The following is an 18,330-nucleotide window of genomic DNA, read 5'->3' on the forward strand; positions in this document are numbered from 1 at the left end:
GGAAAGAGCAATAATGCTACACTGGTGTGAAGCTGGGGTGGGGAACGTGGTTCAGCCCCCTTGCTAGCGCTTCTGAATCGCATGAGGCTCTCAGCTGCTTCACAGAGTTCCCAAGCCAAACTGAGTCTATAAGTTATAGACTGTGCAGCCATGAGCAGAGCCCCTTGTAATCAGTTAGCTTGTATTAGATTTTTTTTGTTGTTGTTTAGGCATGGTCTGCTAGTAAAGGAATTTTCGTTGGTGTACTTTAGGCCTTGCTTCAGAAAACGTTACCTGGAATAATTACATTGTGAAATACAGACTAAACCACTAATGTACATGTTGCCCTCGTACAAAATGAGACTTCATATGATAACTTACACTAATTCTCAGATATTCTTCATAGATTTACTTATCCTATTCTGACTTGCAACAACTATGGATGAAGTTCTAGTTAGCAATTATATTTAATAACAGCCTATGATATGACAAAAGAAATTTTATTGAGACTTGAGTGGTCCAGTAGTTTGCATCTGTTCCAAACATTGCACCAGCAGAGACACTGCTTTGAACATTATTTTTCATCTCCACCAGAATTGGATTAATGTATTTATTTTGGACATGAATTAGATTAGGATGTCATATAAGCATCATTGGTACTGCTGTGACTGAAAGAGAGAGTCCAATTTTAGGCATCACAGTGCAAAGAGGTAGTAACAATTTGAGGAGGATGCAGGCAAGGATTATACAGAGGTCAGAAAACATGAGCTCCTTTCAAATATTGAAGAGACTGCATTTGCTTAGCCTCAAAAAGAGAAGATTAGAGGAAGGAAAATAACTGCTCAAGCTTAAGGAGTTATTATAAACGATGACGGTGTTCCTTTGCTCTTCATGTCTACCAAAGCTAAAACAAGAAAAAAATCAGCTTAATTTGCAATAAATATTTATTTTAAGTATTAGGGAAGAAACTGAGCTATAAGATTGTGAAGCACTGGAACAGAGAGATTAGGGATGTTGTGAAACGGCCTTCATCAGAAACCTTTGAGAATAGATTTGACAAATAGATGTCAGGCGCGGACTAGATATATGTGCACTTTCTTCATTTGAGGAGGTGAACCAGATCAGTAGTTCCCAAAATAGGAGACAATCCCCTGGGGATGGCGTGGTTGTAACTAGGCAGAGGGAAGTATGTTGCCGGAGAGTCACTGGGAACAGAGCAGAAAGTGTGGAAATGGAGCCAGGAAGGAACAAGGCTGAGCATCACAGATCACGGGAGCAAAGGAAGCACGTGGCGGCCAAAAGCTGCTGAGTGAAGCCATTGCCTCCCAACCACCTGCTCTTTTGATCACCTCCCATTAGGAGGACCCCGCTGAGAGGTGGCAGCCTTACTCATCCAAACTCCTCCCCCTGCTCTTGCTTTCTGCACTGCTCACTTCTTGCCCTGGATAGTCTTCTTACTGCCTGCCATCTTTCAGTGCTGTCTTTGCCATCATCTTCTTCCAAATGCATCTTCTTTGTTGGCTCCCTAGCTGGCCCCCCCTGGACCTACCACGCAAAACCGGCCTGTTTGAGAACTGCTGCACAGGAGCGTGAGAAATAAGAACAGAAATCCCTGTCAGTTCTGTATTTCTAGGATTATATCTTATGTGGCTCACCTCTGTGTTTTCTTAGATTTCCTTCTCTCGTGACTTTTTGCTGTATTATGTGTTTTTCAAATAAACCTTCTAGGCTTTTTTTGTACTATTAAGAATGTTCTAAGTCTAAAGCACTAATACCTTTTTTTTTTTTTTTTAAAATAACAGAACTTGATACAGAAACAAGTGCTTCAAGCCCCTGTGAGCCTCTTCCAACACCACCAGTTCTAGACCCTTCCTGGTACAGTATATGATCTTAATCCATAGTCTTTACACTAATATGCTGATTTTTGCAAAATGTCATTGGTATCAAAATTTAACCTGATTTTGACAGGCAATTGTACATCATCTCTGTTTTACTTTGTCTGAATAGCAATATTTTTCCTGCTAATAAATGAACAAATTCATACTGCCTTCAGATTTTTTACTTGTTTTCCCAGTTTTAGAATTTAATTGCCTTTGATCATGTAAATGCTTTTAATTTACAGAAATAAGCCTTTGAGACAGAAACAAGTCTATTAACCAGATGCTGAACCCAAATATAAAACATGTCGATATCAAAGCATATATATAAACTTACAACACTTACTATTTTTTTTATTTGCTGTTTTTTTCATTATAGAGAATGCCTGCTTGCTTACAGAGAAGCTGATAGATGTATAATGAGTACAGGAAGATCCTTGAAGAGTCATGCAACAAAGTAGGAATTTCAGTTGGAATTTTGTCATTTAAATGTGACCACAATGATGCAGGTTAAATACCTGAGACTTCTAAGTTCTTTTGTGACTGAAGTGTGGCTTCAGTATGTATTACATGCTTTTATCAAAAACAGCTGGTGTCATTGAAATAAATACAAAGGAAAAAGATATAAAGTTTGCACTTTGTGCCCATTCCAAAATGTCAAGATCCTCCTGTTAAGATATTAAACATCCTTTATGCCTACTGAATGGGAATCCAAGATGCTCAATATCTTGTAAGATCAGGTTCTAAATGTGTCTGGCGAGTTTTCCTTAAATCCCAGATTATTGTTCCTTTCAGAAAAAATACACTGCAAGCTTGATGCCTTATTCATTGGGCTATTGGTGATTTTAGCATTTGTGCTTAACAGTTGTGGTTCAACTGTAACTTGAATAGAATAGATCCGGCCTGGGTGGCATGCTATGGTGCGATTTTGATCTAATAACGCAGGTTGGACCCAAAACACAACTAAGTTTGTTTAAAATCTGGTTGAACACACTCGTGAAACTGTTGAAAGCCTGTACAATCAAAGCATTTGAAATGCTATTGACTGTCTCAAGTGCAACATCAATCTATAGGCACAGCTGAAACAACTATATTTAATAATGAAAGTGCATCTGGTTGAATACCTGTATGTCACATTTTCAAAATTGAACCCGAAATTCCCCTTTTAGCAAAGCCTGTGTCCATTCACAGAATCAGGTGAACTAAAATTCTGCCTAGATTCTTTTTGATAAATAACCTGAAGCACTGATTTTGGAGTGTGTGTGGAGAATTGTGTCCCATTTTGAGCTGATGAAATTCTTGATAGTGACCCCACATGATTCTTCCCCACATGACCCACAGCAGTCTGACTCCTGTGGTCTTCACAGTCCTCAGAGGGCATTTTCCAGCTACCATCACTGTTGGTCCAAAGAAGAGGCAGAGGACAGGAGATGGCGGTTATCACTTTGCAGAATATACATAAAAGCAGGTTTTGGAACCTTTGAATTTTATTTAGGAAAATTGATGCAAGCTTTCATAATTTCATGTGTTAGAAAACCTGTTCTTTCAAACTACAGAAACCAAGCTTTGTGAACCCCAATAGTCAACCGTTCCTTTCTCTAAACAGAGGTTTCCGGATTCAGAGTTGGAAGCGAGGTCCATTAGACCTGTAATCAGTTTTTATGACAGTCTTTGAGCAAGCAATAGCTTTTGCCATAGTCATAACTCAATTTGCTGGTTTTCTTCAGGATTGCAATTTGAGTAACTGGTTGACACGCGACAATAGGATTTCTCCCTGTGAAGGTATGGTAAAAACATATCATTAACTAGTTCTTATTAGACCATTTTTCATCAAGATGCTGTGTACATGCAATGTAAATACAAATACCTCAACAATTTTATTTTTTTACTTAGAGGTCTTTATTGTCTGAACACCAAGCTTATTACAACAATGTTCATTTAGAATGTTTTTACAAGGCTGAAAAGTTGTATAGGAATGTTCCTACGTACAATTATGCACACACATAAGCATAACAATCTCTTTCCTGAGTGTTAAGAAGAGGTAAACATTTCGTGAAAACCAGGAAGAGAAACAGGACCGTGAATTAAATATAAATAATAAAAGTATCCACTTTACCCCTAATATTTTAATGCTATTGATATGAAATACTAAAAACATTATAAAACAGCACAATTTGGCAAATAATATCTGAAAATCACATTAATCTGCAAACTCTTCTAATCTCAATAAGTATAGCAGGACTGCTTGTAAGAGGTTGCTATTTTTAGATATTTGGAATTTCTTTTATCAGAATATTGTCAAACTAAATGGCATATTTGAATTTATTCTTCATAGTAAAACAAAATATATAAAATAACATAAACCAAGCAGACATTCTAGAAAAGACAATTACCAGTTTTTCAAGGGCAAGTTTCTAAATTCTTAAGGGTTTTGAACCTCACGTACATTTCTGCAGTAACTGAGCATTCTGCGCAGGTGTCCCAAAAGTTATTACACGGTTATATAAATAGCATCCACGATCATCACTATTTTTTTGCTAATCTGCACACATTACTAAGTGATAACTGTTGTATGCTTGTGAAAAAATGATCACAAATTAATCCTCTAGAGCATTAGGTCTCCCATATTTTTAACGATACTTTTTAGTCATAAAGCTTTTAATAAAAATAAGAGGACTTTTATCATCCTGTAATAATGTAAATGCAAGTTGTGTTCTTCAGAGTCAGGAAGCTTCAGGAGAAAATTATGTTCATTGAGCTAAATGTACCTGCTTCCCATCCCAGTAACGATTTGTCTGACGAGTAACTGTCTGTCTGGCAGAATGCAGGCGTTGTTCTGCTCCTTTGTAGACATTTTCAGTGGGAAAACGAAGGCTCTGCTTTCCCCTTCAAATTAATGGGGCAAGGAGGTTAGGCAGAATGTTGTTCCATACGTTATACTTTGGACAGGATCCTGGAATAAACCTCTCAGCGGTTAGAAGCGGTCAGAGCTCCACAGGTCATGGGCAGGTCTCAGTGCAACGCCTCGCCTGATCCCGCTGAAAGCACAGTGCTCACTGGTACTTGGCTGCAGTATCCACTCAGTGTTTCCTTGGAAGAAAAATCACCAGTTACTGAAATACCAATGCTTCTTCCAACATCACTGTTCTTCAGTCATCTTTTGCCAGAAATAGTGAGATCTGCTGAGATCAGAGCTCAAATTAGTGTAATGGAACTTTTGTCCTTTGTCTCTTTACATGAGATGCTCTAATTTCTTTAAGGAGCTCCTCATACGGAACAGAATTATTCTCCGCTCTGCCTGGTTCATTATCGTTGCAATCCTTCCTCCAAGTTTTTCCAGAAAGCCTCTAATCCCCTGACCCTTGCAATCAGAAAGGAGGACTCATAAGAGAGTAGGAATTGCAGTTGCAAGTTTTTCTGTGCCCTGAGAAATTATAGGCATAGTTGACTTTAATGAAGTTAGGAAAGCAGATAAATCAATTTAGCCTATAATACCAGTTGTCTGTTTCAAAAGAAAGACACATATTATAGCAGATGAATCTCTGAATAGTTCTGAAGTGTAATACTGATGTCTCTAAAATCTACGTCTTGTGGGTGCCTAAGGTATGTGAAACTAGCAATTAAGACCGCTTTTTGAATAGGGGTTTAGTAGGTATCAGATGGTATTGACTAACAATTCATAGCAGAGGGGAAGGTTGTACCTCAGAAAGGATTCTGTTTATAATTATGAAAAGCATGTTTTCGGACCATTAATAGGGTATATCTTGTTAATTATGATGATATATAAGGTATTTCACCTGTGAAGCCATTTAGAAAATTAATGTTTGAGTCACAGAAAGGTCATTGCCATTCTGGAAGGAATCCATTCATCTCTAAATAGGCCATCCAAATATAGACTAAGAAATACACTATATATAATTACCTAGAAATAGATGGAATAAACAAGATTGATGATAGGTATTACTAAAGCCACACTTTCCTGCTAGGAAGAAGTAGAACGTAACTGGAAGAAACAATAATATACATGTAAAAATGCAAGGAATAGGTTAAAGTCTTAAGTAGTTACGTGAGATTCAGCCATTACACATGAGGTGAGGACTCATCAGCCTTCAGAAGTGGTGTACATCAGGGACTTTGTCCTGAGATTCAGTAAGGTATTCCTGAAGACAGCTCCTACAAAGAAGAGAATGAGGACAAATTTTTTTTTTTTTCCAAAACTGTGTCTTGTTTGACAGCATAACTTCATAGTATCTCTATATTGGCTACACTTCTGCTTACACGTAGATAGAATGTGTATGCTCTCTTTGAAGACAAATAAACATGTGTGAGTCTTCTTTTGACACAGGCATATCACAGAAGAGTGATGCTGAGCATGAAGGAGTCCAGCAGCTATGATGCTAAAGTGCATTGCCAGGAGTTTAACCTTAGGAGATAAACTTCTCTTTCCAAACATTTAATGTTTAGATTTTAAAACTACAGAATAAAAGTCCAGAATGGCTGTTGGTCAAGTGGGCTCTCAAGCCCATTTAGCAGAGGAGGAAAAAGAGAAAAAAGTGTGAGTGTGCCTTTAATTGAAATTTGTTGCGTTATCACACGAAAGACAACAAGAGCAGCTTTCAGGCATAGCTAACCTGGGCCAGATCTGAAGTGCTGGCGATGGCCCTGCCCGAAGCCTCTGGGAGCTGAGGGTGTGCAGCCCCAGAAGAATTCCTCAGCTCTTTGTAGGATCACAGGGAGAGGGAGAAGTCTCAAGTTGTTCCAGCAGCTACCCATTCTCCAGCTCAGTTCTGCAGCTTGGCCACTGGCAATACAGGTAGAAAACCGGTGGACAGCACATTTTTGGTAGCACACAGAAGACCCAGGCGCTGGGAGCTTGAACATACTAGGAGTGTCTGGGGGCGGCAACAGCTCCTGGCTCCCACTCAGCTCGAAACCCAGCTAGGACTGAGATACAGTCCAGCCAGAATGATAAGAGGTAAGCCTTGTATCTGGGAGGCAGCTTCCTTCAACGGCAGCTTTCGTAACTGGCTCGTTTAGCCCCCGATGTGGGCACTACATAGCCATATACAGAGGTACATCACCTTTGAAAGGTTGCTGCCTCCTACACTGAGCTATTCTATCCCTGGCAACATTGCTCCCTGGTCTTCCTGGACTACTTCAGAAAACATTGCCCCATCTGGCCACAAGTTCACCATTCGTAATTGAAGTGGCTTAAATCCGGACTTAACCACAGCAGTGCCTCTAAAAGCGTCTTCAGAGAGCCCTCCCTGAAGCATGGTGGTCACTGTTATTTTCTCCTGTTTTCTTTCATAAGAGCTGTCTGCCTCCCGGCTCCTCAGCATCGGTGGGCTGAGAAAATTAGACACTCTCCCTTTCCACGTAAGTACCAAGAAATCAGTTTCCCTGGCGTTGCTGTCCACTTTCTGGGCAGACCACGCTCATGCCAGGCTCACAGTGCATATTAAAACAAAATTTATTTATGATAAGGGAAGTTCAGGATTACCTGGCTTCTGTCTCCAGGCTCCACTCTCTCACAGCAGCCCCTTTAACTTTTACATTCTGAATTGCAATGAGCTTTCACGTCTGCTGAGCTCTGATACTCTTAGAGGAGCTCTGTGATATTAGAATATTTTGATGAATTGGAGCCTTTGCTTTTACTTCACCTCTACAAACCTCTGTTCTGGGAGAGCAGTATCACTGACGCATTCACATTTTGCAGTGCATTTGGCAGAAATGGCTAAACAACTGCTTGAGATGGGGACAGTTAAGCAGAAAGGGGTGAGGATTTACGGCACTTTGAATTCTTCCTGTCACGCTGACATCCAGCACTAGCATACCCTGTGCACGTGGGGGGGCAGGGAGGGGTGCATCTGGCCTTGCCAGCAACAGCAGAATAGATCATGCGCACAGAGCCAGCGGTGAGTGGACACCCATGCAGGTTTGTAAAATGTAGCTGCTGCTGGGCTGGTTGAACGGAGGCTCTAAGGGCAGTCGGCAGCTCCCTTATGTGGAAAACGTTTGGGTTTTTTTTAAATGATGGCTGTAGGTCAGCTAAGTGGCTGTGTACCTACCATGCTGCCGGAGCTTGGGGCTCTACGAAAGCCATACAATCTGTGTTGGCCCTGCTTATTCTGCATAACTAAGGAGGAACACCACAAACAAGTCTTACTGATGTGCCTGTAGGGGAAGTTCTCGCTAGCAGGAGTTGATAACCCTTGTGTGAAACCAGCCTGGACCAAGCCAGCTCAATCTCCTGAAACACAAACTTGCGGGCCAACAAAGGTGACTCTGGCAGGGGCAAGAAAGATGTCAAGGTTCAGTGTGAATATTTTAAGTGCAGCAGGAGCCAGTTAGACTGTAAGATGTCAGGACTAGGAACCTTTTTTGAAATAACTTGCGCGTACCAGGCTTGGCACAGTAGTCAGGGACTGGCACAAGCTGTGCGCATTTACACACGCCAAACCGCCTCGGAGCAGGCGCTGTTCAGTCAGTGTTGCTGGTTGGGGTCACTTGTATAAGTCTTGTTCTAGGGGGTTTTTTTTTTCCTCCTTCTTCCTGATTAGAAAATCGCAGGATAGTGGAACCTGGCTAGAAAATTACTTTCTGACGCCATCTGTGCCAAAAACTTGGTAGTTTATGCAAACTAAATGAAGAAACAGGCTGTGAAGGTGAGTGAAGTAAAAGAATAAAAAACCTAAACTAATATATTTGCAAAAAATAGGCTTGGCTTAGTCACCCCCTCTGTTCCTGCCAGATCCCACATCCCACTGTAGGGAGCTGTGGTATTTCCATCAGTGAGACAATGCGCTTTCCCTTGAAAGCTGCTGGGTTTAATCTCACCATCAGACGGCGTGATTCATCTCTGCAGTCCCTGTTGTACGTTTCTTAATATCAGACATGAGTGAAATATCTTTGGGACTGTGAGTGAGAGTGGAGTTAACTATTTTTTCAAAGGAAAAAGATGCTGGAAATATATAGTGGTCTTCATCAGCTGAAAAAGCATGTGAAACCAAGGCCAGACTCCCGGGCTGCACATGGTGAGCCTGTCATGGTATCGACTAAGCGAGCCAGACAGAGGCTTTCGCACCTCTAAACCAGAGCCAGTTCGGTTCAGCCGAATCCCAGGCATCGTTCAGAGCATTTGGCCCAGCACGCAGCTGCCTGGAGGTGGCCGCATCTGGTGAGTATCAGCTACACCCCCGCAGAGGAGAGGAGCTCTGCTGCATGAATTCATCCTCCACAACACAGCAAAGCTTTCCTCTGCCTTTTGTAATGCTACAGTAGCTCCGCAGAGGCGTATGAATGGACAAAACGTTTCATGTAATAGTTTAGGTTTCCTCTCGTTCTGTGAGACCGGCACATGTACATAGCCTGCTTTAAATACGGTCATCATATGCATTGTCTCAAATCATCGTATACATCCAGAAGTCCTCCTGAGAGCTGTGTTCAACGAAGACAGACTGAAGTCCTTTTACTTTTTCCTCTGGTTTCTGAGCCTTTGAAGTTTGTTCAGGGTGTACGCTAAAGCGCTTTCCTGCAACAGGTTTCCTATAATGGAAGCTGCAATTCTCAGGTCATCTCTTGACTTCTGAAGCAAAGGCTTCAAAGCCTCCCCAGATATTGCAAGCTGAAGTAAATATCTGCATGTGGTAGCCCTGAATTATGTGTCTTCACACCTTTGCTTCCTGGTGGTTGTACTCGGGTCTTTTGAACTTCTACCTGTAAATAATCTTCAACACCTTTGAAACACAAGTGTTCATAATGGTGCTATTAAATGAAAAAGTTTCATAGTTTGAAGTGTTCCTGCCATATTTAGCTGTTCTTTTGCATCCCTGCATAATGATCACCCCTTTGGGGGGAAAGTACTTTCTGTGATTTTGTCTGTTTTGCCATGACTGGTTCCTTGGTTAGGAGCTTGATCCTCTTTTCTCACCCTTTTCCACATGCAGCATTAAAAAAAAATAATCTGTTGATCAGATAGGTGGATATTCACACCAGAAATAAGTCAGACTCTCACTCCCCAGCAGAAGGGCTTTGGATCAAGACCCAAATACAAATTACAGTAAAACTGAGATTTTGAGCCTGCTGTATTCCTTTCCCATTTACACTTTCTTCCCTGCTTTTCCTTGTACTCATTTGTTTCCTTCTTCCCCTTCATTCAAAGTCTCCCCTCTGAATTCACAATTCTGATTAACATTGGGTTCTGCAAAGCTCGTTCACCCGCCCCTCACATCACCTGCCAAAAAGTTGGCGTGTGCAGTTTCTTATTTACAAAGAACCACCACCTCTTTTCTCTGATTGTCTGAAACCGCTTGCTAACCAAAGGTAAGTCACCTCTCCAAAATGATCGTGCGGTTGTTTACGTTGCTAGGAAAAATGAAACTGTTCTGTATTGCTGAAAAGTGAGCAAGCTCATTGGCTTGGTGCATGTGAAAAGTGGATAAGTTCTGGATTTCTGTGTTTATTCTTGACTTCACAAGTGTTTTCCCCAGTTTGCAGGTGTCAGCAACCTTTGAGATAGCAGGATTTGCTCTGTATTACTATTGCCTGGGATTTTGGTCTGTCTACTTTGCTTCGTAGCCTTCCTTCATTGTTAACCTTGTATGCCTGCCGAATGAAGACTTGATACAAATGAGAAGTAAAGATGATGAGCTATTTCTAATTAAACTTTGCCACAAACAGCAGATTTGTAAAAGTTATGTTATGCCCTCAAGAAAAATGAAGGTACTTAAGCCTAGAATATCACTGATCTCTGTACACCAGCCTGCTGCTACATGCTTCCGAACTCTGCCCTTCAGAAACTCAGACCTTCACCTGGCTGTGTGGGGCTCTGTATATCGGAGCAACCCCATCAGTTGTAAACCAGTAGTGCTTTTACCCAGCATCATCCACAACTGCCTCCCCGTTAATTCTCTCAGCCTGGAAGCACCCTGATGTCTCCTTAATAGGGGTTAGTATTATTTATAGCAATTTACAGGTGTGCTGCTAAGAGACAGAACTGTAAATCACCTCCAATATTGTTCCATGATGAAGCGCCTCTACATTATTTAACAAATTGTCCCAACATGACTGAACGATCCACAATGGAAAAACTTGCCACAGAAATGTAGTATCGAAAAGGCCACAATGCTGTGTATTTAGTGTAGATTTGTAATTGCAGCTGATATTCTTCCGGCAGTTTTGTACTCCAGGAGTATTTTCAGCTTCAGCAAAGCAGAGTACTTCTAACCTGGGAGTGTCAGCGAGGCAATACGATGACTAATGCATGTGACACTGTTATACGGCTGGCGGTGCGGCGGTATTTGGCACAAAAAAGATTGGGCTGCATGCGCGCATTTTAGTTACGGCTTACTGCCTAGAGTGTAAGGCAGCAACGTTGTTCTACAGCATATGAGAGTGATTCTGCCTCAGTGGAAGGAAGATTGAGGTGTGATGAAATGCCAGCCAAAAGTGCCTACAGATACCTCAAAATACAGAATTACACATGTTCTGAAATGTTGGTCTATCGTATTTGGCCTTAATCTGAGCACAGCGCTTTCCTGGATCAAGAAAATGCTTCTAATTCTAAAATGAGAGGAAAGGTGGAGCAGCATCTTCTTGCTAGAAAGCCTTGACTGAAAATTAACTTTAATTGTTGTATTGGTCCTTTCTCTTGTAATTGCAGGTGGGTTTCTTCCTGCAGATGTGCAGGGTACTATTACGTGGTAAACAGCTTCTGTTTTTCCTTTAGTCAACCGAGGACAGTTTAAAGATTGTCGTGCCTAAAACACACACCCGGTTGAGACCTCACTGGGTGAGATCTGGCACAAAACCTAACGGAGCAGCCTGGCACAGGCAGCCAGGTCAGCTGCCGATTTCCTCTGGGCAAGAAAACTCGCTCACCAAAGCCCAGAGGTGTATTTGTTAGGGCAAAGGAGGGAAGAAGGGATCTGGAGGGCTGAAGGGAGGGTTGGTGTCAGCACTTCCTTCCCGGGGATTCAGGGTTTGGAGGTGTACGAATCAGAGTCTTTTCTGAAGATGAAAACTGGATACCCCTGGCAATGCCTCTGCTTTTTAAGCAGTAACTTTTTTTTCAATTTAACCTTTTGAGTTTTCTCAGTTAAATCTTAACATCAGTCGGACCTCAGCTAACGTGAAGTCCAAGACCTTCTAAAACTATCGGTGAGGATGTCTAAAATGTTGCTGCAGAAATGAAGCGTGCGTTTCCATGTGGATGACGGGGCTGCTTGTGTTTGCGCACGTCCGTGCGCAGGAGGACCCACTTAGTTAAAGCCGACTTGAGGCAGCAGAGCTGCATTCGGGCTGCTGCTGCGCTCGGAGGGTGAGGACCGTCGCAACAGAAGCCGGCTGGGGGGCAGGAAAGGGTGAAGGAGGTGCTGAAATATTCCCCCCAGCAGCATCTCCTCTTCGGGTGGCTCAGTCACAGATGGGAGCCTGGCTTCCTCAGGAGAGCCTGGGGGCCCTCTGTTTGTACCTCTCTCTGTGCCTCCCCCAGCCTCAAACTGGTTTTAAAACTGGTTTAAGCCCACTTCAAACCAATGGAACGGATAGGGAAAGGGCTTAACTGTGAATATATCCCCACAGATGTGCAGCGAAGCAGCTGACAGAGGGGACAGACCCCATGTGTGTCCCACACAAGGGAAAAGGCAGAAAATCACACATGTACAAGAAAGCCTGCCCCAGGCAAGAGGTTTTATTAATGCTCCATCCTCAGGAAAAGCATCAGGCGGGGTTTGGGCCTTATTTGACACCAGAGAACCCAACCAAAAGACCCGAATCCAAAGGAAGTCGGCTTTCGCCATTCCACTGCCACTCTGCCTCCCTGCTGCAGTGCCCCTGAGGCCGAGCTTTAGAACCGACTGCTGTGCTGCTGCGGGGGAAATAAACCACTTCTTGCCGCAGTTCGAGGTGAATGGGTGTTTCGTTGGGCATGTCATACTCCCGGTGTCCCGGGAGTAAGATATTCAAGGACGTTACTGGCTCAGCTTTATGGAGGGGCTGTCAGATGGAGCAGGCTTGGTCCCCTGGCCTGAGCACTCTCCTAGGACTTGGGAGACTTCTTTACAGTTCCTCATCCATCCCAAACTTCTCTGTTTTCCTCTGCTGTAAGGTGGGGTAGCAGCATGTCCCTGCCTCCTCGGGATGTTGGGGGGATCAGTATGCTAAATACCATGAGGCACTCAGAGAGGGGCAAAAGCACTGAATTGCCATAAAGACCCAGAAAGAATTGTAAAACTCCAGAAAAATAAATCCTTAAAAAAAAAAAATCAGCCAGTCCATTGGGACGCAGTGTTAAGTACATTGTCACTCGCCCCCGGCACGGTTTTCCCTTCTCTGCGTGCTCTCTTCCACGCATTGCCACTGCTTTTGCAATTCAAGCCTGTGATGTGTATAAAACAGGACTATTGCAGCACACAAGCGTTGGAGTTTGGGCCGTGTGTTTTCCTTCACGGAGCACCGCCGCCTTGGCTCGAGAAACCTTGTAAGTGATGTTTTGCAAAAATAAATAAATAAAGGAGCGAATGAAAATGTCATATACATAAATATGCCACAATAAGTTTAGTCTTTGGATCAAAGTACTCAAAACGAGACAGCTTTGAAACAGAAAGGTAGGAATCAAAATTACACATCCTTGTGTATCAGCTCGGATGCCAGCTGTTTAACTGAGGCGTACATACCGTGGCTGATTAAATGAAAACATTTTAACAGCTGTCTAAAAAAAGTACAACCCTCTCCCCATCTTCCCAGGGCCGCCTCGTACACCATCCCCATGGGTTGCCCAGGAGAGTGGCTGCTTGGCTCCAGCCCGCGCCTGCCCCGCTCATCGGCACGCTCGCAGGGGCCGCCGGGCACACAGGGCTGCTCTGGGCTGGTCCAAAGGACGAGCAATAAGATCCTTGGCGATGTCTGGACCTCACCGGGTCCTGGTGCCATTGACTCGCAAACCTGCGTCTGGGCAAAAGCCCATCGGCTGGCTGGCTCGAATCCAGACAATTCAATGAGTTAAGAGTAATGCTGGCTAATTCAGGGGGACATGCGGCTCAGCAGGTTGAGGGGAGAGGCGCCGGTTTTCATATCCAAGCCAAACACAGCCCGACCTCCCCAGCAGGGAAGAGGCTTTATGGAAGAGAAAAAGCTTTAGGTAAGTGGTGGGTAGTCTCTGGCGGCTGCATCCCTATCAGCCTGCGGAACCAGCTGGGAACCGTTCTCCAGCCCTGGGGCCAAGCAGCACTGCATGACTGCTAATTCCCCTCCGCTCTTCTCCTCGCTCCCCAGAACTGTGCGGGCACAACCGAACTGCCTGTTTGGAGCAGACAGTGTCCCCAGGCCATGGTCAAGCATTGCTTGGGAGGGCGTTTATCAGCTCTGGCCAGCACGGCAGAGGCAGAGCCGTCTGTGGCCAGGCCGGTGCCCCCGTCCTGCTTCATTTCCTGGTGTAGGCACAGCCAGGAGGTGCTGACCTGCAACGCTAGCCAGGGCTCCAAGGCGTCTGCGCTAGGTGGCCTCCCGGGATCCCGTCCCCTCGGCTATACTGGGAGGATGGTGACACTCTTCTCGTAGCGCAGGTGTTGACACAAGCACCAGCACTGCGTTTCAATAGTGTCCTCAGCAGGGCCAGCAGGAATCACACAGCCTGGGGTGCACTGGCCGTCACCCCTCTCCGAATGTGACCTCCCTAGCCTGGGAGGTGAGTGTTTCCCCAGCCGTCCTGAGCAGACAAGGGATTAACCTGGGCAGAGGTGCAGGGACCACACATGTCGTCCATCCCCCAGCCCGCTGCTGACATCCACTTTGTGTCAGCCTATCGATGGAAGCTGAAACAAAGAGTGGTTTGAATTGCAACCAGGTGGGAGGATAATGGGGAGCAGGCAGCCACCCCAGCCCTCACGGGTGAGCGGCAGCAATTAGCAAGGGGTTCCTAGGTGGGCTTCCACCACAACAACGCCCCTTCTCTGTGAGGAAGGACCAGCAGGAAAGGTTTGTGGGCATCTTCACACAACGTACGTAAGTGTGAGAGAAATTTGAGTTATGTATCAAGGAACTAGGCGTGTCCATTCACAGTCATTTTTAAAGATAATGCATTTTAAGAATGTATTCTTAAAGAATCTGTATTTCTAAAATGAAGAGCAATCAGGAAAGAAATTTCACAACTCAGGATGCAAAAACAATTTCAAAAGGTGACATTTCTTGCTTTTTTCTTTTTTGCATAGCATCTGGGGGGTGTGTGTGTGTTTGTGTGCACCTGTGGGATGGAGGCTTTTATAATGCTGAGGTTTGCACAAGCCCTCCTCATCACATTCTTCTTTGGCCCACAGGGATTCATGTTGCCGCCCAGAGGGTGCCACCATGCGTGTCACTGCCAGAAGCCCCCCCCCAAGAGTCACAGCCACTGCCGGGGTGGGAATGGGACCTGTACACAGCTCATTCACTGCTGCACATCCCCAGATGTGCCCACAAAATAATTTCTGCCCCCAAAATAAGGCAAGAAACTGAACTGCTTTTCACTTGCTTAAAAGCTGTAATCGTTGCTGCCATAAAATGTCATCATCGTAACACAAGACTTTTCCATGGCTTTCCCTCCCCATCTGGCATGTGCTGACTTGCCCTGCTATGTTTGACACGATGTTTTTAATGGCTTTTTTAAATAAAGACAAAATTATCTCCCTGTAAAATGCCCCCCAAAAAAGTATGTTCTCAATGGTAAGTTTATTCTACCTACTTCCGTAGCTTTCCCTCCAAAATAACGTGGTGCCACAGGCAATAGAAAAGCTATGAGGGTTTCCAGTGAACATATGAGTAAGAAAGGGTTTCCACCATGCAATGAGCCCTTCTCAAATCCAGCAGACCACACACATGTGCCCACATGCACCCTGAGAGGACTCGATCCCCGAATGCCACATGCAAACGGACAAGGAGAACGCATGCCAGCCATGTACACGGCAACGTGGTGCTGCGCTCCATCTCCTGCATGTTCCTGGTGGCAATAACTATAAGCACATCTCCAAGTATGATTCAGCACATCAACCTTGGGCCTTCTGGTGGCTCTTTGTGTCTCATATTTGCCTACCTGGGGTGATGCTTTCGCTTATCATCCTGAAGGTATTTTTCTTTTCCTCTACCCAGAGAGCATCTGGGACCAGTATAGTCGTGGTGGCCCTAGGAGGGGCCTCACGTTGCTGGTGATGACACTGCGATCTGCAGAAGATGTGTCCAGCTCTTCAGGAGCAGCCCTCTCTTGTGTGGGAGGCAGGGCTGTATGCACCCCACCCCGCACAGATGGGGGCTCCCCCCGGGCTCGCTGCCCGGGAGGTGGGGAGGGATGGATGCAGCCGTGTGGCTGCTGACGCATGGCACTCCTGGATGGAGAAGAGAGAAACGTTCCCACGGGTGTCAGTGTGTCCCTGGGACCGTGCACTGAGGTAAATACCCCTTTGATACAGCCTGTGCGGAAAGCCGGTTCGAGCCCCAGCGCGGACGTTTGTGCCGGGGGTTTGCCGGGCTGCAGCGGGGTTTGAAAGGCTGCTGATACCTGCACCCCCCGGCCGCAACGTCCTCTGCCCTGGCCCCTGACCCGTAACGCTCGGGGCGGGGGGGGGCTCCGGGGGCAAAGGGGCCTTTCCGATGCGTGGTGAGAGCCCCCTCTCGCAGGCGGGAATTGCCGGCACACACACACCCCCACCACCACCTCCGCAGCCCGAACGCCGCCGGGGCAGCGGGCGCCCCTCCCCAGGGCCTTGGGGCGGGCGCTGCGGAGCTCCGTGTCCATTCCCCGGGGGGCACCGGCCCCGCCGCCCGGATGTCACCGCCGCCTCCTCCCCGTTATTTACATCCGTCTTTAGCAGTCTAATTACCCGCTTTATTGCTTTCGCCCGGGGGAAGCCCGGGGACGGCGGCGCAGAGGAGGACCCTCCCCGCAAACCCCCGCCGCGCTCCGCTCCGCTCCGCACCGCCCGGGGGAGGGGGGGCCGGACACACACAGCTCAGCCGGGCCTTGCCCCTCACCGCCTGGTTTCCAGCAGGATTTCGGGCGGGGAGGGGCGGAGCAGGTCTCCGGAGGCGGCCGGGACCTGCCGGTGGGCCGAGGGAAGTCCCCGGGGGGGCCGGCGGGGAGCTCTCCGTCAGCCCGCCCTCATGGGGCGGCTTCATCGTGTTGCACCAACGCGATCTGCACCGGCGGAGGGAAAAAAAAAAAAAAAACCGACAGAATAGATGGATTTTCAGATAAGCAGCGGAGGTAATTTATTGGCCTTTATGCTCTTCCGATGGAGTGGGGGAGAGACAAGCGGAATCGTGTCTGCACATCATTAAGCGGCTGTACTCCGCCTCAGCCGAAAGAAGTTCCCCCCCCCCAACCCCTCTCCGCTGTCGGCGGATGCCCCGCGCCCCAGCCCAAGCACGGAGGCGAACCCCGGGCCGCCCCCGGCCAGGGCCCGGCGCCACGGTGAGGGGCCGTCGCGCCAGGGTGCCGCTCCCCCAGCCCCGGGGGGAGCCCCAGCCTCTCCCCGCTCCTCCAGGTTGTCCGCGGCGCACTTGCTCTTCCAAACTCATCTAAATTACATCAATAACAGAGCGCACTCTTTAATGAGCTCTCAACTTTAAAGACTTGAAGGATATTAACAAGCCGCTTGACAAATGGTGCTTAGAAGCACATTAAAGACGCTGCTAATGGAGCGCATAATGACGGCTAATTTTCGATCAGATATAAATTAGAGCCCCAACAGTTATTTGCCTTAAGGACTTTATGTAAATGATCCTGTTCTGTATAAACGGGGAGGCGAGGCGAGGCGAGCCCTGCCGCGCTGCTGAGCGGTGCCGCAGCCGGACGGGGCGCGCAGTCCCCGGCCCCGCCCGCCGCGGAAACACCGCGGGGCGCCCCGCCTGCCCCTGCCCCCGCCCCCCCCTCCGCACCGCGCACAGGGGCGGACAGCGGCTCCGGCCCCACCGCCCCACGGGCGCCCGGCGGCCAAGCGGGTTTGCTGGGGGGGGCGGGAGGAGGGGGAGGAGGCCGAAGGCTCGTCCCACTCCGGAGCTGGTTGCGGAGGGGAGGGGGCGGCTGTGCCCGCCGGGGAGGACGGTGCCAAACGCCCGCGGGGCTTGGGGCCGGCCCAGCCCGCCCCGGCCGGGCAGCGCTGCTCCCCGCGGTCTCTGCGGCTGCGGAGGGCTGGGGCAGGGCCGAGGCGGGGGCCCAGCTGCGAAGCCGGCTCCTGCACACCCCCCCGCTCCCGGGGCTGTCCCAGCTGCCGCCTGGCGCTCCTGAAAGCGCCTTTTTTTTTTTTCGCCCCCGTTGTTTTGGTTTGGGGATTGCCTTGAGTTTTGGGGTAGGATTTTGGGTTGATTTTTTTTTCTTGCTTTTAATTTTTTTGGCAACAAGTGCCAGCTGGGGGCCCGGCCCCGGAACGGGGAAGGGGTAACACCTCCTCTCCCCCCCCCCCCCCCCCCCAAGCACAGCGGCTCTTGCCCGCCCGCAGGCCGG

The 18,330-nt window shown here is 47.0% G+C and overlaps 1 protein-coding gene across 3 annotated transcripts in view; it reads left to right on the forward strand.

Annotated features, from left to right (window-relative positions):
- TTC29 (tetratricopeptide repeat domain 29) overlaps positions 1-2,550 on the forward strand; it is a 348,965-nt gene extending 346,415 nt beyond the window's left edge. For all 3 annotated transcript variants that reach the window (XM_054824216.1, XM_054824217.1, XM_054824215.1), the window contains 2 exons: positions 1,782-1,854; positions 2,236-2,550. In XM_054824216.1, coding sequence (XP_054680191.1) covers positions 1,782-1,854; position 2,236 — 74 coding nt within the window. In that variant the 3' untranslated portion in view covers positions 2,237-2,550. The remainder of the gene's footprint in view (positions 1-1,781; positions 1,855-2,235) is intronic.
- Positions 2,551-18,330: the final 15,780 nt, after the last annotated feature.

The sequence above is a fragment of the Grus americana genome, chromosome 4 (genome assembly GCF_028858705.1).
Source record: "Grus americana isolate bGruAme1 chromosome 4, bGruAme1.mat, whole genome shotgun sequence".
In the NCBI taxonomy this organism is placed as follows: domain Eukaryota; kingdom Metazoa; phylum Chordata; class Aves; order Gruiformes; family Gruidae; genus Grus; species Grus americana.